The following is a 22,233-nucleotide window of genomic DNA, read 5'->3' on the forward strand; positions in this document are numbered from 1 at the left end:
CAGATAAGGTCTGCGTCGCCCCAGGCAGCGTCAGGTTAGCGTCAGTAACACCCACGCACGCACCATACACCTCCCTTAGTGCTATAGTATCTGAACGGATCAATATCTGAAATGATCAGATCTATACTAGCTTCCCCAGCAGTTTAGGGTCCCCATAAACACAGTGTTAGCGGGATCAGCCCAGATACCTGCTAGCACCTGCGTTTTGCCCCTCGGCCCAGCCCTGCCCACCCAAGTGCAGTATCGATGGATCACTGCCACTTACAAAACACTAAGCACACATAACTGCAGCGTTCGCAGAGTCAGGCCTGATCCCTGCGATCGCTAACAGTTTTTTGGTAGCATTTTGATACAGTCGCTAACAGTCAGGAGCTTTTTTGCCTGTGAGTCTCACTAGTGTACCCCTAAATTTAGAGCCCAAAATGGCAAATCGAAGGTACACTAGTGCAGAGGCCTACACGTTTCTGAGCATGACAGATAGTGAAGAGGAAGTCACTCATCTGTCAGATTCAGGCTCAGAATACGATCCTGTAGAGGACAGCGGCTCCATGACAGATAGCTCTGACGATGGAGTTGTGGTCCCTGCCAAGGTCAGGCGTACCAGACCACAAACTTCTTCTTCTGTCCTTGATGTGCAAGAACCACAGGTCCCTCGTATGGAGCAGAGAAGTACTAGCGCCGCTATTCCTTCTAGTGAACTGGCAAGCACCAGCGGCCTAGTACACCCTGGTCGTACATCCAACACTGCAGTATCACGTGTTGACGTGGCGAGTCCCATAAGTGCAGTTCAAGCTGGCGAGGTGGCAAGCACTAGTAGTGTCCCACTGCCACCAAGAAGACGAACACAGGCCCGTTGTGCCCATAGTGCCCTTCCTGCTGCATTCGCCAATCTGAAATGGGAACCCAACACTTCTGCAGCACCCGTACTTTCCCCATTCACTGGCCATCCCAGAATTCAGGTGGAAACAGTTGATTTTACGCCACTGGATTTTTATTCGCTGTTTTTTACCGAAGATCTCTATAGATCTATTGTGGACCAAACCATTTTTTACGCTGGTCAACACATCGCCACTATTCCCCAGTCCTGCCTTGCCAGAGATTGGAGACCAATTACGGTCTCCGAATTTAAGATCTTTCTGGGCCTTTCCCTCAACATGGGCATAAATAAAAAGAGTGAGTTGCGGTCATATTGGTCCACTGACCCAATTTACCATATGCCCTTGTTCTCTGCCTCCATGACCAGGGCACGATACGAGCAGATTTTGCGGTTCATGCACTTCAACAACAATGAACTCTGTCGTCCTCGTGGAGACCCTGAATACAATCGGCTCTACAAAATTCGGCCCCTCGTAAACCACTTCAACCAGCGTTTTGCAGACTTGTTTACTCCCCATCAAGTTGTCTGTGTTGATGAGTCCCTGATTAAGTTTTCTGGCCGCTTGTCATTCAAACAGTACCTTCCCAGCAAACGTGCCAGATACGGGGTCAAGATGTATAAGCTCTGTGACAGGGCCACAGGCTATACATGTAGTTTTATGGTTTACGAGGACAAAGATAGTAACGTAGAGCCGTCAAACTGCCCTGACTACATAGAAAGCGCTGGCAAGATAGTGTGGGACTTGGTGTCACCCTTTTCCGGAAAGGGGTACCACTTGTACGTGGACAATTATTACACAAGGGTGCCACTTTTTAGTCACCTTTTTGATCAACAGATTGGAGCATGTGGGACCGTGCGATCTAATCGCCGGGGCTTTCCCCAGCGGCTTGTAGATTCCCATCTTAGGCTGGGGGAGAGAGCCTGCTTGCAGTGTAATAACTTGCTCGCTATGAAGTGGAGGGATAATAAGAATGTTTTCGTTCTTACCTCCCTTCATGCAGACACGACGACCCAAATTACGACGACGACTGGTGTTGTGGAGAAACCCCTCTGTGTCCACGATTATAATAACCAAAATATGGGAGGGGTGGACCTCAACGACCAGTTGTCGGCGCCGTACCTAGTTGCCTGTAAGGCAAGACGCTGGTACAAAAAAGTGTGTTTATTTATTTCAATTGGCTTTGCTGAATGCTCATGTGCTATACAGAGCTTCAGGATGGACTGGATCCTTCCTTAAATTCCAGGAAGAGATCGTCAGAGCCCTTCTGTTTCCAGACGGTGCTCCACCTCACCTTCCCTAACCAAATGCAGTAAGCCGGCTGCATGAGAGGCATTTTCCTTATGTCCTCCAGAGTACCCCTACCCAAACGAGCCCCCCAAAAAAGATGTCACGTCTGCAGCAAGCGCGGATATAGGCGTGACACCCGGTATTATTGTCCCTCCTGTCCTGACAATCCTGGTCTATGCATTGGTGAATGTTTTGAACGCTACCATACACTAGTTGAGTATTAGCGTAGGGTACAGCACTGCACAGACTAGGACACACTTTCACAGGGTCTCCCAAGATGCCATCGCATTTTGAGAGACCCAAACCTGGTACCAGTTACAAAAGTTAAAGTTACTAAAAAAAGTGTAAAAAAAGTAAATAAAATTAAAAAAAAAAACACAAAAAAAAATATAAAATAAAAAAAACAAAAATAGTTGTCGTTTTATTGTTCTCTCTCTCTCTCTATTCTCTCTCCATTGTTCTACTCTTTTTTACTGTATTCTATTCTGCAATGTTTTATTGTTATAATGTTTTACCATGTTTGCTTTTCAGATATGCAATTTTTTTATACTTTACTGTGTTTTATTGGTAACCATTTTTTTGTTTTCAGGTACGCCATTCAGCTGCAGAGCGGATTTATTTATCTTGACAGCAACATCGTTTGCTCCCACAATATATAAAGCCGTGACTCCAGCGCTGTCGGAGGTGATTTCACCACCACAGTTACATACTTCAGCATATATGCCGAAGCGTGGGGGCAGCAGTGGGTGGAGGAGCGATTTGCTCCTGCCTTTTGCGGGAGGATGCCCCCATGCTTCGGCATATATATATTTTAGGCACAGGTTGCATTAAATGTTTTATTTTTTACTATGTTTTTTTTGTATTTGCTTTGCAGGTATGGTAAGTTTTACTGTTATACTGTAATGTTACTTTGTTTTATTGTTAACCATCATTTGCTTAGCAGGTACGTCATTCAGTTGCAGCGCGGATTTATTTATCTTGACAGCAACAGCGTTTGCTCCCACGATATATAAAGCCGTGACTCCAGCGCTGTCGGAGGTGATTTCACCACCACAGTTACATACTTCAGCATATATGCTGAAGCGTGGGGGCAGCAGAGGGTGGAAGAGCGATTTGCTCCTAACTTTTGCGGGAGGATGCCCCCATGCTTCGGCATATATATACGGTGCATGTATGCTCATCATTAGAAGTGGGTGGATGAAGGGAGGTATTCTAATGGTGGGCATACCCACCGATCAATCTCTTTTTCGTTCAGCCCACAGGCTGCATGAAAAAAAAGTTTACAATATATGCCCAACAAGGACCAGCAACGTACTGGTATGTTGCTGGACTTTGAGTGGTTATACCAGAATGATGCCTGCAGGTTCAGGTATCATCTTGGTATCATTCTTTTCAGCCAGCAGTCGGCTTTCATGTAAAAGCAATCCTAGCGGCTAATTAGCCTCTAGACTGCTTTTACAAGCAGTGGGAGGGAATCCCCCCCACCGTCTTCCATGGTTTTCTCTGGCTCTCCTGTCCCAACAGGGAACCTGAGAATGCAGCCGGTGAATCAGCCAGCTGACCATAGAGCTGATCAGAGACCAGAGTGGCTCCAAACATCTCTATGGCCTAAGAAACCGGAAGCTACGAGCATTTCATGACTTAGATTTCGCCGGATGTAAACAGCGCCATTGGGAAATTGGGAAATCATTTTATCACACCAATCTTGGTGTGGTCAGATGCTTTGAGGGCAGAGGAGAGATCTAGGGTCTAATAGACCCCAGTTTTTTCAAAAAAGAGCACCTGTCACTACCTATTGCTATAATAGGGGAGCTTTACATTCCCTGAGATAACAATAAAAATGATTAAAAAAAAAAAAAAATGAAAGGAACAGTTTAAAAATAAAATAAAAAAAAAAAAAAAAAGAAAAAAAAAAAGCATCCCTGTCCCCCCCTGCTCTCGCGCAAAGGCGAACACAAGCGTAGACCTCCTCTGTAAATCTAAAGTGGTAACCTGTAAAGCAGGGGACTCAAACTGGCGGCCCTCCAGCTGTTGTGAAACTACAAGTCCCATGAGGCATTGCAAGGCTGACAGTTACAAGCACGACTCCCACAGGCAGAAGCATGATGGGACTTGTAGTTTTGCAACAGCTGGAGGGCCGCCAGTTTGAGACCTCTGCTGTAAAGGCTTTTAAAAATGTATTTAGTTTGTCGCCATTGCACGTTTGTGCGCAATTTTAAAGCATGTCATGTTTGGTATTCATGTACTCGGCCTAAGATCATCTTTTTTATTTCATCAAACATTTGGCCAATATAGTGTGTTTTCGTGCATTAAAATTTAAAAAAGTGTGTTTTTTCCAAAAAAATGCATTTTAAAAATCGCTGCGCAAATACTGTGTGAAAAAAAAAAAATGAAACACCCACCATTTTAATCTGTAGGGCATTTGCTTTAAAAAAAATATATAATGTTTGGGGGTTCAAAGTAATTTTCCTGCAAACAAAATTATTTTTTCATGTAAACAAAAAGTGTCAGAAAGGGCTTTGTCTTCAAGTGGTCAGAAGAGTGGGTGATGCGTGACATAAGCTTCTAAATGTTGTGCATAAAATGCCAGGACAGTTCAAAACCCCCCCAAATGACCCCATTTTGGAAAGTAGACACCCCAAGCTATTTGCTGAGAGGCATGTCGAGTCCATGGAATATTTTATATTGCGACACAAGTTGCGGGAAAAAGACAATTTTTTTTTTTTTTTTGAACAAAGTTGTCACTAAATGATATATTGCTCAAACATGCCATGGGAATATGTGAAATTACACCCCAAAATACATTCTGTTGCTTCTTCTGAGTACGGGGATACCACATGTGTGAGCCTTTTTGGGGGCCTAGCCGCGTACAGGACCCCGAAAACCAAGCACCGCCTTCAGGCTTTCTAAGGGCGTAAATTTTTGATTTCACTCTTCACTGCCTATCACAGTTTTTGAGGCCATGGAATGCCCAGGTGGCACAAACCCCCCCCCCCCCCCCCCCCCCCAAATGACCCTATTTTGGAACTTTGTGCAAAAAAAATTTTTTTTTAAATTGTCTTTTCCCGCAACTTGTGTCACAATATAAAATATTCCATGGACTCAACATGCCTCTCAGCAAATAGCTTGGGGTGTCCTACTTTGTAATTTTTTTTTTGTCATTATTCAATCACTTGGGACAAAAAAAATAAATATTCAATGGGCTCAACATGCCTCTCAGCAATTTCCTTGGGGTGTCTACTTTCCAAAATGGGGTCATTTGGGGGGGGGGGTTTGTACTGCCCTGCCATTTTAGCACCTCAAGAAATGACATAGGCATCGTTTTTCTGATCGCTGTATTAGTGACACAGGTGACGCTAGTTAGGGAGGTAAGTATATAGGTTCGCCGTCAGCGTTTTATAGCGACAGTGACCCCCATGTACTACCTAATAAAGGTTTTAACCCCCTGATTGCCCCCTAGTTAACCCTTTCACCAGTGATCACCGTATAACTGTTACGGGTGATGCTGGTTAGTTAGTTTGTTTTTTATAGTGTCAGGGCACCCGCCGTTTATTACCTTATAAAGGTTTAACCCCCTAATCACCCGGCGGTGATATAAGTTAAGTTTTTAGGGTCAGATAAGGTCTGCGTCGCCCCAGGCAGCGTTAGGTTAGCACCAGTACCGCTAACACCCATGCACGCAGCATACACCTCCCTTAGTGGTATAGTGTCTGAACGGATCGATATCTGATCCGATCAGATCTATACTAGCGTCCTCAGCAGTTTAGGGTTCCCAAAAACGCAGTGTTAGCGGGATCAGCCCAGATACCTGCTAGCACCTGCGTTTTGCCCCTCGGCCCAGCCCTGCCCAGCCCACCCAAGTGCAGTATCGATCGATCACTGACACCTACAAAACACTAAGCACACAACTGCAGCGTTCGCAGAGTCAGGCCTGATCCCTGCGATCGCTAACAGTTTTTTGGTAGCGTTTTGATACAGTCGCTAACAGTCAGGAGCTTTTTTGCCTGTGAGTCTCACTAGTGTACCACTAAATTTAGAGCCCAAAATGGCAAATCGAAGGTACAGTAGTGAAGAGGCCTACACATTTCTGAGCATGACAGATAGTGAAGAGGAAGTCACTCAGCTGTCAGATTCAGGCTCAGAATACGATCCTGTAGACGACAGCAGCTCCATGACAGATAGCTCTGACGACGGAGTTGTGGTCCCTGCCAAGGTCAGGCGTACCAGACCCCAATTTTCTTCTTCTGTCCTTGAAGTGCAAGAACCGCAGGTCCCTCGTATGGAGCAGAGAAGTACTAGCGCCGCTATTCCTTCTGGTGAACTGGCAAGCACCAGCGGCCTAGTACACCCTGGTCGTATATCCAGCACTGCAGTAACACTTGGTGACGTGGTGAGTCCCATAATTGCAGTTCAAGCTGGCGAGGTGGCAAGCACAAGTAGTGTCTCGCTGCCACCAAGAAGACACAGGCCCGTCGTGCCCATAGTGCCCTTCCTGCTGCATTCGCCAATCCGAATTGGGAACCCACCACTTCTGCAGCACCCGTACTTCCCCCATTCACTGGCCAACCCGGCATTCAGGTGGAAACAGTTGATTTTACTTCACTGGATTTTTTCACAGAAGATCTCCATAGATCTATTGTGGACCAAAGCAATTTGTACGCTGGTCAACACATCGCCACTATTCCCCAGTCCTCCCTTGCCAGAGATTGGAAACCAATTACGGTTTCCGAATTTAAGATCTTTCTGGGCCTTTCCCTCAACATGGACATCAATAAAAAGAGTGAGTTGCGGTCATATTGGTCCACTGACCCAATTTACCATATGCCCGTCTTCTCTGCCTCCATGGCCAGGGCACGGTACGAGCAGATCTCCAAGATGCCATCGCATTTTGAGAGACCCAAACCTGGTACCAGTTACAAAAGTTAAAGTTATAAAAAAAAAAGTGTAAAAAAAAAAAAATATAAAATAAAAAAAACAAAAATAGTTGTCGTTTTATTGTTCTCTCTCTCTATTCTCTCTCTATTGTTCTGGTCTTTTTTACTGTATTCTATTCTGCAATGTTTTATTGTTGTTATGTTTTTATCATGTTTGGTAACCATTTTTTGGTTTTCAGGTACGCCATTCAGTTGCAGCGCGGATTTATTTATCTTGACAGCAACAGCGTTTGCTCCCACGATACATAAAGCCATGACTCCAGCGCTGTTGGATGTGATTTCACCACCACAGTTACATACTTCAGCATATATGTCGAAGCGTGGGGGCAGCAGTGGGTGGAGGAGTGATTTGCTCCTATCTTTTGCGGGATGATGCCCCCATGCTTCGGATATATAAACGGTGCATGTATGAAGGGAGGTATTCTAATGGTGGGCATACCCACCGATCAATATCTTTTTTTCATTCAGCCCACAGACTGCATGAAAAAAAGTTTACAATATATGCCCAACAAGGACCAGCAACGTACTGGTATGTTGCTAGACTTTGAGTGGTTATACCAGAATGATGCCTGCAGGTTTAGGTATCATCTTGGTATCATTCTTTTCAGCCAGCAGCCGGTGATTCGGCCAGCTGACCATAGAGCTGATCAGAGACCAGAATGGCTCCAATCATCTCTATGGCCTAAGAAACCAGAAGCTACGAGCATTTCATGACTTTGCCGGATGTAAACAGCGCCACTGGGAAAGCATTTTATCACACCGATCTTGATGTGGTCAGATGCTTTGAGGGCAGAGGAGAGATCTAGGTTCTAATACACCCCAATTTTTTCAAAAAAGGAGTACCTGTCACTACCTATTGCTATCATAGGGGATATTTACATTCCCTAAGATAACAATAAAATTGTTTAAAAAAAATTTAAAAATGAAAGGAACAGTTTAAAAATAAGATAAAAAAGCAAAAAAAAAAAATAAAGAAAAAAAAAAAAAGCACCCCTGTCCCCCCCTGCTCTCACGCAAAGGCGAACGCAAGCGTTGGTCTGGCGTCAAATGTAAACAGCAATTGCACCATGCATGTGAGGTATCACCGCGAAGGTCAGATCGAGGGCAGTCATTTTAGCAGTAGACCTCCTCTGTAAATCTAAAGTGGTAATCTGTAAAGGCTTTTAAAATGTATTTAGTTTGTCACCACTGCACGTTTGTGCGCAATTTTAAAGCATGTCATGTTTGGTATCCTTGTACTCGGCCTAAGATCATCTTTTTTATGTCATCAAACATTTGGCCAATATAGTGTGTTTTAGTGCATTAAAATTTTAAAAAAGTATGTTTTTTCCCAAAAAAATGCGTTTGAAAAATCGCTGCCCAAATACTGTGTGAAAAAAAAAAATTAAACACCCACCACTTTATTCTGTAGGGCATTTGCTTTAAAAAAATATATAATGTTTGGGGGTTCAAAGTAATTTTCTTGCAAAAAAAAAATAATTTTTTCATGTAAACAAAAAGTGTCAGAAAGGGCTTTGTCTTCAAGTGGTTAGAAGAGTGGGTGATGTGTGACATAAGCTTCTAAATGTTGTGCATAAAATGCCAGGACAGTTCAAACCCCCCCCCAAATGACCATTTTGGAAAGTAGACACCCCAAGCTATTTGCTGAGAGGCATGTCGAGTCCATGTAATATTTTTGTATTGTGATACAAGTTGCGGGAAAAAGACACATTCTTTTTTTTTTTTTGCACAAAGTTGTCACAAAATGATATATTGCTCAAACGTGCCATGGGAATATGTGAAATTACACCCCAAAATACACTCTGTTGCTTCTCCTGAGTACGGGGATACCACATGTGTGAGACTTTTTAGGAGCCTAGCCGCGTACGGGACCCCGAAAACCAAGCACCGCCTTCAGGCTTTCTAAGGGCGTAAATTTTTGATTTTACTCCTCACTACCTACCAGTAAATGACCTATTGCAAAAACATGCCATGGGCATATGTGAAATTACACCCCAAAATACATTCTGCTACTTCTCCTGAGTACGGGGATACCACATGCCTTCACTGCCTATCACAGTTTCGGAGGCCATGGAATGCCCAGGTGGCACAAAACCCCCCAAATGACCCTATTTTGGAAAGTAGACACCCAAACTATTTGGTGAGATGTATAGTGAGTATTTTGCAGACCTCACTTTTTTTCACAAAGTTTTGAAAATTGAAAAAAGAAAAAAAAAATGTTTTTCTTGTCTTTCTTCATTTTCAAAAACAAATGAGAGCTGCATAATACTCACCATGCCTCTCAGCAAATAGCTTGGGGTGTCAACTTTCCAAAATGGGGTCATTTGGGGGGTTTGTGCTATCTTGGCATTTTATGGCCTTCGAAACTGTGATAGGTAGTGAGGAGTGAATCAAAAATGTACGCCCTTAGAAATCCTGAAGGCGGTGATTGGTTTTTGGGGCCCCATATGAAGCTAGGCTCCCAAAAAGTCCCACACATGTGGTATCCCCATACTCGGGAGAAGCAGCAGAATGTATTTTGGGGTGTAATTCCACATATGCCCATGGCATGTTTGAGCAATATATCATTTAGTGACAACTTTGTGCAAAAAAAAAAAAAAAAAAATTGGTCACATTCCCGCAACTTGTTTCAAAATATAAAATATTTCATGGACTCAACATGCCTCTCAGCAAATAGCTTGGGGTGTCTACTTTCCAAAATGGGGTCATTTTGGGGGGGGGGGGGGGGTTGTGCCATCTTGGCATTTTATGGCCTTCAAAACTGTGATAGGTAGTGAGGAGTGAAATAAAAAATTTACGCCCTTAGAAATCCTAAAGGCGGTGCTTGGTTTCGGGGCCCCGTACGCAGCTAGGCTCCCAAAAAGTCCCACACATGTGGTATCCCCGTACTCAGGAGAAGCAGCAGAATGTATTTTGGGGTGTAATTCCACATATGCCCATGGCATGTTTAAGCAATATATCATTTAGTGACAACTTTGTGCAAAAAAAAAAAAGTTTGTAATTTTCCCGCAACTTGTGTCAAAATATAAAATATTCCATGGACTCAACATGCCTCTCAGCAAATAGCTTTGGGTGTCTACTTTGCAAAATGGGGTCATTTGGGGGGGTTTGTGCCATCTTGGCATTTTATGGCCTTCAAAACTGTGATAGGTAGTGAGGAGTGAAATAAAAAAAGTATGCCCTTACAAATCCTGAAGACAGTGCTTGGTTTTCGGGGCCCCGTACGCGGCTAGGCTCCCAAAAAGTCCCACACATGTGGTATCCCCGTACTCAGGAGAAACAGCAGAATGTATTTTGGGGTGTAATTCTACATATGCCCATGGCATGTTTGAGCAATATATCATTTAGTGACAACTTTTTGTAAATTTTGTCATTATTCAATCACTTGGGACAAAAAAAATGAATATTCAATGGGCTCAACATGCCTCTCAGCAATTTCCTTGGGGTGTCTACTTTCCAAAATGGTGTCATTTGGGGGGTTTTTGTACTGCCCTGCCATTTTAGCACCTCAAGAAATGACATAGGCAGTCATAAACTAAAAGCTGTGTAAATTCCAGAAAATGTACCCTAGTTTGTAGACGCTATAACTTTTACGCAAACCAATAAATATACGCTTATTGACATTTTTTTTACCAAAGACATGTGGCCGAATACATTTTGGCCTAAATGCATGACTAAAATTGAGTTTATTGGATTTTTTTTATAACAAAAAGTAGAAAATATCATTTTCTTTCAAAATTTTCGGTCTTTTTCCGTTTATAGCGCAAAAAACAAAAATGGCAGAGGTGATCAAATACCATCAAAAGAAAGCTCTATTTGTGGGAAGAAAAGGACGCAAATTTTGTTTGGGTACAGCATTGCATGACCGCGCAATTAGCAGTTAAAGCGACGCAGTGCCAAATTGGAAAAAGTGCTCTGCTCAGGAAGGGGGTAAATCCTTCCGGGGCTGAAGTGGTTAATGAAGTATGGAGAGATTATATACAAAATATACAGTACAATGATTGTGTCTAACATATGAAGTCTGATGTGATCAGTTCAAAATTACAGTTAAGTCCATATATATTTGGGCACAGGCACAATTTTATTTTTTTTCAGGTATTTACCAAAAGCTATAGTTGTATAATGGATATGGGCTGAAAGTGCACACTCTCAGGATTAATTTTAGGAAGGGTTTAGGAATTACAGCTCTTAAGAATAGCCATCCCCCTTTTTCACGGGACCAGAAGTAATTGGAAAATTGAATCATAAGCAGTTTAATGGCCAGGTGTGGACTGCTACATTGTTATTTATTCATCAATCAAGCAGGTAAATGGTCTGGAGTTGATTCTAAGTGTATTTGCATTTGGAATCTATTGCCATGAACCTACATCATGCATTCAAAGGAACTGTCCATGCAAGTGAAACAGGCTATTGTAAGGCTTCAAAAATGAAACAAAATCCATCAGAGAGATAGCAGCAACATTAGTACTGGCCAAATCAACAGTTTGGTAAATGCTGAGGAAAGAAGAATACTGGTGAGCTCAGCAACATAAAAAGGCCTGGACATCCATGGAAAACAACAGTGGGGGATGATCATAGGATCCTCTCTATGGTAAAGAAAATTCACAATTCCCATTCACAACATCCAGACAAGTGAAGGACACTCTCCAGGAGGTGGGCATATCATAATCAGTGTCTACAATCAAGAGAGGACCTCACAAGAGCAAATACAGAGGGTTCACCACAAGGTGCAAACCATTCATAAGTCTAAGAATAGAAAAGCCAGATTAGACTTTGCCAAAAAACATCTAAAAAAGCCAGACTAGTTCTGAAAAAGCATTCTTTGGATGGATGAAATAGTAATCTGTACCAGAATGATGGGATGAAAAAAGTGTGGAGAAGGCTTGGAACAGCTAATGATCCAAAGCATACATCATCTGTAAAACATGGTGGAGGAAGTGTGATGGCATGGGTATGCATGGATTCCAGTGGCACTGGGACATTGGTGTTTATTGATGATGTGATAGAAGCAGCCGGATGAATTCTGCAGTGTTTAGAGATATACTGTCAGCCCAGATTAAGCCAAAATGCAGCAAAGTTGATTGGATGGCGCTTCATGGTACGGATGGACAATGATCCAAAACACACTGAAAAAGCAACCCAGGAGCTTTTCAAGGACAAGATTTGGAAAATTCTGCAATGGCCGAGTCAATCACCTGATCTCAACCCAATTGAGCATGCACTTCACTTGCTAAAGGCAAAACCAAAAGGCAGAAAGACCCACAAACAAAGAACTGAAGACAGCTGCAGTTAGAGCCTGGCAAAGCATCTGAAAGGAGGAAACCCAGTCTTTGGTAATGTCCATGGGTTCCAGACTTCAGAAAGTCATTGCCAGTAAGGGATTCTCAACAAAATGTTAAAAATGAACATTTTATTTATGATTATATTCATTTGTCCAATTACATTTGAGCCCCTGAAAATGGGGGGACTGTGTATAAAAATGGTTGCAGTTCCTAAAATTTGTACTTGGTATTTATGTTTAACCGCTTGAATTAAAGCTGAAAGTCTGCACTTCAAATTAATTTGGATTGTTTCCTTTTAATTTTACTCTGGTGGCATACAGAGTCAAAAGTATGAAAATTGTGCCTGTGTCCAAGTATATATGGACCTAACTGTATATGCTGAAAAAGCACCACTAAATGCCAAGCAGCAGATACAAAGTCAAAGAAAGACTTGCCATGTACAGAGAGTCATAAAAATTGATCAAGTGCAGCATTATGGGGAAGGGATAGAACTACTATCAGATTTTTCTATTGCTGTCAGTGTCCCCAGTTTTGGCCTACCATGAAGATGAAATACATCAATGTATATACATAACTCACCATTACAAAGTATATGGATAGGAAACTAAATTTCCAAACAAATTTTCTTTACTAAACAAATACTTTCCAGGAGTTGGGATTGCAAACTTCTAAAATAAAATAAGCTAAAAAAAAAAGTACCAAATGTTTCCAGTAACAAAACCAGAAATCAAAAATAATAAGACAAATTTTTGTGTTTACAGATATTTCCCTGATCTTAATCTCTTCAATCACAAATTGTATAGACAAATATGAGATAACATACCTGGTTTCCCTTCTTGATCTATAGAAGTCTGTTTGAGTGTTGGTTGTTTTTCTAAAAACAGTGGATGAAGCCATGATGGTTCAATCTTTCCCATATGGAAACCTCCCAGGCAAATGCTGTTATTGGCCACATCTAAACCAAGCTTTTTTAACAGTAAGCTTATATTCTCATTATTGCAATTTTTAATGCTGATCTGAAGGGCATTCTGTACATCCTGCTCACGAACTCCATGATTTAACAACAGTTCAACCATTTTAGGACTGGTACCTTTTTCACAAGCCTAATGAGACAAAAATATGAAAAATAGTGTGTAAATATAAACAGTAGCTCATGAAATATACAAAAAAAATTACAATGTCTCTTGGATCAAAGGTGTATCTAGTATGCTGTACCTATGACCCTGGCTGTGCGCTCCCATTTTTGAAAGTCCGTGCCCCAGTTTACGTACCAGCATTTTCATCAATTTTCTAAGAGAAACATATCTATTTCACTAAACAAATGTATTTGTAATTAGCTACAGATGTTCTGTGCAACTACATTTTCTTTCACATATAGTAAACGTACCTAATTATTTCCTGTCTTCCCACTTCTGATTAACCACTTATTAAAGTGATTGTAAAGCTTTGTGTTTTTTTTTTTTTTAAATAACAAACATGTCATACTTACCTCCACTATGCAGTACGTTTTGCACAGAGTGGCCCCGATCCTTGACTTCTGGGGTCCCCTGGCTGCGCTGGTAGCTGCTCCCCGCATCGTATAACCCCCTAGGAGAAGCGCTCTCCCGGGGGGATAGCTTGAAGGCGTGCTCCCGAGTCCAGCATTTGCGTCCATAGACGCAGAATGCCGGCCCCTGCGCCATTGGATTTGATTGACAGCAACGGGAGCCAATGGCTGGGTTGCTATCAATCTATCCAATCAAGAGCTGAGACTACGGGCAGAGGGGAAGAGCAAGTCTCCAGCATGGGAATTACGGGGCCCAGGTGAGTAAAACGGGGGGCTGGGGGGGGCGGTCAGTGACAGAAGTTTTTTCACCTTAATGCATAGGATGCATTAAGATGAAAAAACACGAGGGTTTACAACCCCTTTAACTGTACAACCCTACCCCATGCTCAGTTTCTTTTTTGCATTTCTGTTTTTTAATAGAAAATGTAGCATCAGAAAGAAGAAAACACACACATTTAAAGAATCTACTGCAACATTGCAAATGGTATTGTAATATATCATTACAGTATAAAAAATAATACATGAAAAAATACAGAAATAGGTTTTTGCATTTTTGCACATTTGCCAGTGTAGGGCTTCTAGGTCATGAAAGGGGTAAAGGAGAAGTTTGGGAAATAAAAAAAACAAACATTCACTCACCCAAATGACTCAAATTTGTTTCTGTAAATGCCAGTCTTCAGTCAGATGGGCTTAGAACAGCAGGTCTGGCCTGTTGGAAAGGGGCCAGAGTTCATCTCCTTGTAGTCTGAATATCTCTGCGTACCTGGTTCTTCTTGGCCAGTTTAGTGCGATCTGAATCAAAACCTTTTTCTCATGCTCTATCTTGTTGAATAGATAGGGTAAAGTATGCACAGGGGGTGGGTGGTGAGGGCAATAGATTAGACTGAACTGAGAACAGGAGATTACCAAGGCATCTGGATTCAATCTCTAGGGAAACCTTGTCGTGGCCACAGAGGTAGTTTGCTGTTGAATCTGGAGGCCATGATGTCCACATCTATAATCCCCCATTTCTGATATATCAGGGTGAAGATGTCTGGGTGAAGAGCTTGATCTGTGTGGTGACAGATGAGATAAACTGCTTTCTAGTTGTCTACTCCTGGAATGTGGACCTCAGATTGCTGGACAATGGGTTGCTCTCCATGAGATTATTTGGCTTGCTTCTTTCAAGGCTGCTTGAATCCTGGTGCCCCCTTGATGAATGATGTAGGCCATGGCATTGCCTAACTGCACCCTGATTGGGTGTCCTTGCCGAAGAAGGTCCAGTATTGCAGAGCTTTTTGGCTCTAAGCTCCAGGATATTGGGGAGCTTGGCTTCTACTGGTAACCATGTTCCAAGGACCATAAGGGACAGGAAGACTCATGAGCAGTACTGAAAGTCTGGCATCTGTTATCAATTCCCTGTGATAAGGAAGGAAAGACTTTCTAATTGTTGGGACTAGGCTTAAGATCCAACAAGTTAGGCAATTCCTTGCTTGGTAGGACAGGAGTATGGGTAAGTTGAGAAGGAGCGTGCTTCTTCCAGGTCAACAAGATGTTGTGTTGGAGAGGTCTTGAATGAAATTGGAAGAATGGTACAGCTTCGAAGGAGGCTACTCTGAGGCCTAGAACTCCCACGTACATTCTCTGTGTTAGTTCTGTTTTTTTTTTTTAACTCCTGTCGGATCACAGTAAAGAAGAATTTAGAGCCTATAAACGGTAATGCCAACTTTTTCTGTTTGGTGAGCACGCATGCAGGATCCAGTGCCTGAAGCAACATTATCTGGGTACGGCTCCCAAGGTTTTACTGAGATTGCATCAATCTGGATGCAGTTTAATTTAATTTCATTTAATTTGCCATTAGAATGAGTTGATTAAAGAGAGGTATTAAACTCAAAACCAAAAATGAAATATGTTGCTGCTTGACGATCATTAGATGTGGTGGCTGCATACGTTTTTTTTCCATTCTTTTTCCCTCTGTTTTCACCTAGTGATTTGGTCAGTAATACACCTCCTGTAATAGAGTGGCCCCACTCTGGATGAAGAAGGGGCACGCGGGGGACATTTGGACAGCAGCATTGTCAGTGTGTGGAAGGAGAATGTAAGAGGGACTAGCAGATTTAGATACACCAACTAATTGAAGCCAGAATTCAGCTAACATGTTATAAGCAGTTACAGCAAACCGTTTTTTCCTTTTAGGATAAAGGTTTTACATGAGCTGATCATTGTAATCACCCCTGCCAGTGTTAAATGATTTATCTCATCTCTGTAAAATGATACATCTGGAAGAGATCACCTTTTTAAAAACAGACCCACCAGCTGATTTACCAGAAGAAAATACAAGAAAGCAAGCCTAAAAAAGAAAACAAATGCAAGCATCTCATCTAAGAATTAGTAACCTGCAATTTAATCAATATTTGCTTTTGGGATTAATACTGCTTTAAGCTAAGCTTTAATTCCTCATTAAGAGGTCCATCACCTTCAACCACTAGCAAAAAAGGGAGGACTCACATAATGTGATAGGGTTATAGGGAAGGTGCCCAGGGGGCATGTGCTTTAAAGCTTGTCAGTATCCAACACCTGAAGGCACAAGCCTATAAACCAGCCAGGGTCAATGAACATTTATCGTAAGAGCTGTACTGTATGATTAAAATATAGATTTTAGTTGACCCTAGCTTTATTTTAGAGTAATGGCCCTTACATACCAAGCAAACTATTACACAACACATCAATATGAGTACCTGAATGATCAGTGACGTATGTTTTGTCTTTTTGTTCACATCTGCCCCCAACAAAAGCAAGCTTTCAGCTATGGCTAAATGATTTTCAGCACATGCCTTTACAAGCAAATTGTTTTTCACGTCTTCTTCCAAAGTCATTTCAGCAAAACATTGATAACACAAAGTCTGCAACTAAATCATAGAGAACATAAGTATAAAGCAAACTGAAAAGCAAAAAGTTATAAGTTCGCAGAATTACTAGTTCTGTTTGATAAGAATTCTTCTGTTATGCAATCTTATTAAAGCTACTGTTTAATCTAAGTTTTCAAATTAATTTGTATGCTTCTGTGCAGCCCTATGGATCCTAGGCCCATACACATTTGGCATTTTAGCAATCTATTAAAAGTTGTTCCCATAGCATAATGAGAGGGCCTACCTGAGGCCAATCAGAAAAAAAGTCAAGTCAGCACATGTACAGGGACCAGGATAGGAGAAGAAGGGACATCAAAATGTCACTGTATCAACACTCTGTGGTGGTTGCGGACTATGACTTAAGCCAGTTTGTACTGTATATTTTAGGGAAAAAAAATCCCTTTTGGGTTAAACAAGAAGGTATGGATTGATTTGATCTTTGGCCTGGACATAGTCTTGAACAACTTCCCGACTGATGTATGTATATATACATCCTTAGGAAGTTGTGGCGATATAGGATCATGGCTGCAGCTGATATTCTTTAGAGCCGGAGATAAAGTTTCTTGTAAAATTAGTCCAAGTGGCTAATCAGCCGTCTGATCACTTTTATGAACAGCTCCCAACCCCCTTCCCCCCAACCCAACCCCCCCTCCAAGTCGGGTGCCGCCATTTCCCCTCCCCCATCGCACCCCTGATTACTTCAGACATTGCTGACAAAACAAGCGTCACTTCCAATGTTTGGATCATAGATGGAGCGCCAAGAGGCAGTTTCAGCAGAAGTAGACGAAAAGATCTGGATGCCGCACACCGGACAGGATGATAAGTACCTTTAATGAAAAGCTGGATCACAAAAGTATACAAGACACTACAGCAGGGATGTACAGAAATCAACTGACGCATTTTGCACTCATAACGGGTGCTTACTCATGAGTAAGCACCCGTTATGAGTGCGAAACGCGTCAGTTGATTTCTGTACATCCCTGCTGTAGTGTCTTGTATACTTTTGTGATCCAGCTTTTAATCAATAAAGGCACTTATTATCCTGTCCGGTGTGCGGCATCCAGATCTTTTCGTCTACTTCTGCTCCACCTTGCATCAGCCAGCACCTGGGACTCTCTCTCTTTGAAGGACTTAAACTTGTTTTTCCACTTATTGATTTAGACCTACCTGAGCGGTGGAACTTTCTTTGCTTCGTTTGCATCTCTGGAAAGAGGCAGTTTCAGTTTCCATTTGTATTCTGTGATATGCCTGATCATATTTTAGTTATGTTAATGTCATTTTTAACACTTTTAATAAACTTTTGATAATACTACACTATAAGAGATTCTCTACCTTTATCGCTGGTGAGGGAGTTTTATACCGAGTCTCTTAAAGGTGCAGGAGCACCAATATATATACGGTAAGATCAAATCGTACAGGACACCAGTGGGGGACAAGAAATCCAGCAGATACATATGGAGATACCTAACATAAGCGAGTGCGGTGTGTTTGTCGGGAAGAGAAAAAACACCTTTTTTTGGTGGCACTTTTTTCCTTCACAACTGGATGAATCCATTGGCAGAGAGCACTTTAATGCATTTAAATTTGGGTTATGTGATATATTTTTGTTTGTTGAACATAATTTATGAATTTTAATTGTTTGCACAAATGTGTATTGTTGGGAGCGCGGTCCGTTTCTAGTATCTCTCAATTTCTACTTTAAGTAGTTTATTATAAAATGCAAGAATGGAAATCGAAATAAATATATGAATTGCTAAATACAAACTTATAAAAACATACAAAATTAATACAAGCCAAAAATCATGTGAGATGGTTACTTTCTGACTCCGTCTGTTTGCCAAGCACAGGGAAATCTGATAGAAAAGCACAGTGTCAAACTCTTCTAGATCCAAAAGCTTTGCAAAGCTATGTGACAACTTTATCAGTGTTATGGCTGTCTGAAATCCCTACAAAAAAAAAGAAAGAAAGGAAAAAATATATAATTATTATATAATTATAATAATTATTTTAAATAATAAAAAAAAAACAAAGGAAAAAAAAGAAAAAACACATCTATAAACCTTAAAGTGGACGGCACGTCAAAACCTAGCTAAGCCTAAATCCACTCCCTCCCCTACTCCAAACCTATTCTCTATACCCCGTAAAGGAAATATGACTATACTTACTTAATCTGAAGCCATTCTGGTTTGGTCACATGATCGGATCCCAGCGCCAGTTTCAGTGTAGAGTAGGAACAGACAGTTTCAGTGTAGATTAGGAACAGACAACTTTTTATAGATATGTTCTACATGCATCCCCCCGAAGAGCGAGCCATGTCTCGCGAAAAACATCGGGTATTATAGAGGTCATGTATATCCACGTTATTTCAATGGTACCATTGTAATCTTTAACCATGTGTCTAAGTGTATCAGCTTAGCAATTGTTTATGCTATGCATGTATTACCATTTAATGAATGTCATCATTGCATTTATCCTTGTCACTATCATTGGCAAACTGTGCACACTTCATTCCTTTTTTTAATTGTTTTATAATCAGGGATGGAGGTGTGTCACTGGTGAACCCAGTCCTTTCTCTTATTTGTAGGGACAGCCAACAGATTCCCCATAGTAAGCCTATGGATGACATCATCGCACAGGCTCTGCAGCTGTTGTCGGCGATCTCTCATCTAAACTATAGCCGGCACTGGAGAGATCATGTGACCAGGCCAAAGTGACTTCAGAAGAGGCAAGTATAGGCATCTTTTCTGTTACAGGGTAGATAGAATAGGCTTAGAATGAGAGCCAGAATATATTTAGGCTTAGTTAGGTTTAGTTTTGACTTTACTTCCACTTTAAACCAATAAAACGGGCAGATTTATAAAAACAGAGTTAAAGCAAACTGTATAACCAAATGCCAACATGAAAGTAATCAAGGAACAAAGTGCATTATTATGGGCAACTGTTCACTTTTTTCTACATATTTGCCCCTTTTGTAAGGCATAAGCCCCATTTCTTCAACTACTGATTTCATTTGTAAGTTGCTTGTTTCCCAGCTGTCATGTTTAAGTTTACAGATTGGCACATTGCTGGCCCATTACAGATATACAGCCAGCCAAGTCAAAAATGCAGATTAGCAAACTAGTGGCCATTTCACCCAAACACTAGATTCGTGACTGTGCCTGCATGGACAGTTTATTTGTAAAGTGTCTGGCTGATATGAACGATCTAGACACTTTGAATAGCAAAATTGACCACTTCTCTTTCTGGTCACTGTACAATCCACACATTCTGCTGTATTATGAGGTCCAGAGCTAATCAAGAGGGATATGTGATTGTTTTCCTGGTAACACCCATTTTTGCAGGTAGACCGGGTATTAAGTGTAGGCACCCAGCACTTGATTGAGTACGCAAAGACAAATAATAAGCAGCGTAGGCACCCAGCACTTGATTGAGTACGCAAAGACAAATAATAAGCATAAGAGCAAGGTGAACTAGCAACTTCAAAATGAAGATGGGGATGCCAGCACCTGTATATCCACCATGACAGGTTCAAGTTAAATAGCATACCTCCTCTTGAATCCTCACAACATCCTTGTACCTCTGTAATGTGGAAACCAGATGACTTGATAAAAGGTGCATAGTGGCTATACACAAGTTTTTTCTTGTAACCAGATAGGACAAGAGATAGAAACCAAAGCACTGGATTTCTAGAAGATGAAAATGATTAATGTAGGACCACACCATCTATTTAATGATGACAACATACATTTTAAAGTCAAAACTAAACCAGTAGGAGTTGCCATCAGTTTCAGTGATCCCTGTTACAGCAAATTTCTAATGTGGCAACATTGTTGCAAAATGGCAATAAGGACTTACCTGAAATGTTTTTACATAAATACTACAGTCATACCAGTATTCATTTTTTTGTATTTCCATCTTTATTAACACTGTCCTATGCAGCAATTGATAGAATACATAGAACCAGTAACGTTAGTCGCTTTCCCCAGTGGAGTTCACAATCTAATTTCTAAGTCTGGCCAAAGGCCAATCAATCAGCTAATATGTGGTATTGGTTTATGAGATGTAACTAGAGCTCCCAAAGAACCTACAAACCCTATGAAGATAGCATCTCTTGGTGGGACTCAAAAACAGCACCCAAAGCAGCAAGTGCCAAATCCTTAGACACCATGCTATTAAACTACCATATTATTAAACTTCATGTAAAACCTTTCACAAACCTGGGCAAAATAACAAACATATTATACTTACCTACTCTGTGCAATGGTATTGCACAGAGCAGCCCCAAATCTCCTCTTCTGGGGTCCTCAGCTGGCACTCTCGGTTCCTCCTCTTCTTGGAGTGCCCCTATAGGAAACTGCTTCCTATGGAAGCGTCCCTTCGAGTTCAATCCCGAGCCAGGCTGTGTGCGTCTATTGACACACACAGCAAGGCTCAGCCACTCTCTGCTCACAGGATTTGATTGATATTAGCAGGAGCCAATGGCTTCTGATGCTGCAACTGTGAGCAGAGAGCAGAGAGAGGGGGAGGGCTGCTGTAGAGGGGCACAGTGCTAGATAGAGATAGGACTCCCAGATTATTGGGACATTTTTTACCTTAATGCATCCGGAATCCCCTATTTCTGGGATATCAGATTGAAAACATCTGGATGAAGAGATCATTTTCCCTGGTACAAGCAGTGGCAGCTGAGATAATCCAATTTCTCCATTTCCCAGTAGACGACAGCTGTTTGGAAACACCTTTATTGGAGAGTACTTGCAACGCTATCCGAGCTAGATGGCAGGCTGACACCGCCACTAGAGATATCATTTATGCTGGAATTTTTTAACCTCTATGTAAGTTCATCTATAGAAAAAATTTAAATAAAATTGGCTGACTTAGCCTCTGTTCACACCAGAGGCGGCACGACTTGAAGGTCGCCTCACCGAGGCGACCTGCACACGACTGCCGGGGCGACTTGCAAAACGACTTCTGTATAGAAGTCTATGCAAGTCGCCCCAAGTCGCCCCCAAAGTCGTACAGGAACCTTTTTCTAACCACTTCAACCAACGTTTTGCAGCCTTGTTTACTCCTGATCAAGTTGTCTGCGTTGATGAGTCCCTGATTAAGTTTTCTAGCCGCTTGTCTATCAAACAGTATCTTCCCAGCAAGCGTGCCAGATAAGGGGTCAAAATGTATAAGCTCTGTGACAGGGGCACAGGCTATACATATAGTTTTATGGTTTACGAGGGAAAAGATAGTCACGTAGAGCCGGAGAACTGCCCTGACTACATAGGAAACGCTGGTAAGATAGTGTGGGACTTGGTGTCACCCTTATTCGGAAAGGGGTACCACTTGTACGTGGACAATTATTACATGAGCGTGCCACTTTTTAGTCACCTTTTTGATTATGGAATTGGCGCATGTGGCACCGTGTGATCT

The 22,233-nt window shown here is 41.8% G+C and overlaps 1 protein-coding gene across 4 annotated transcripts in view; it reads right to left on the reverse strand.

The window, feature by feature from the left end:
* The window catches only part of LRRK2 (leucine rich repeat kinase 2), a 546,702-nt gene that overhangs the window by 264,803 nt on the left and 259,666 nt on the right, over window positions 1–22,233 (reverse strand). For all 4 annotated transcript variants that reach the window (XM_073619682.1, XM_073619683.1, XM_073619681.1 and 1 more), the window contains 4 exons: window positions 20,362–20,501; window positions 18,633–18,761; window positions 16,645–16,815; window positions 13,205–13,484 (listed from right to left, as the gene is read on the reverse strand). In XM_073619682.1, the coding sequence (XP_073475783.1) occupies window positions 13,205–13,484; window positions 16,645–16,815; window positions 18,633–18,761; window positions 20,362–20,501 (720 nt within the window). The remainder of the gene's footprint in view (window positions 1–13,204; window positions 13,485–16,644; window positions 16,816–18,632; window positions 18,762–20,361; window positions 20,502–22,233) is intronic.

This window comes from Aquarana catesbeiana, linkage group LG03 (genome assembly GCF_042186555.1).
Source record: "Aquarana catesbeiana isolate 2022-GZ linkage group LG03, ASM4218655v1, whole genome shotgun sequence".
In the NCBI taxonomy this organism is placed as follows: domain Eukaryota; kingdom Metazoa; phylum Chordata; class Amphibia; order Anura; family Ranidae; genus Aquarana; species Aquarana catesbeiana.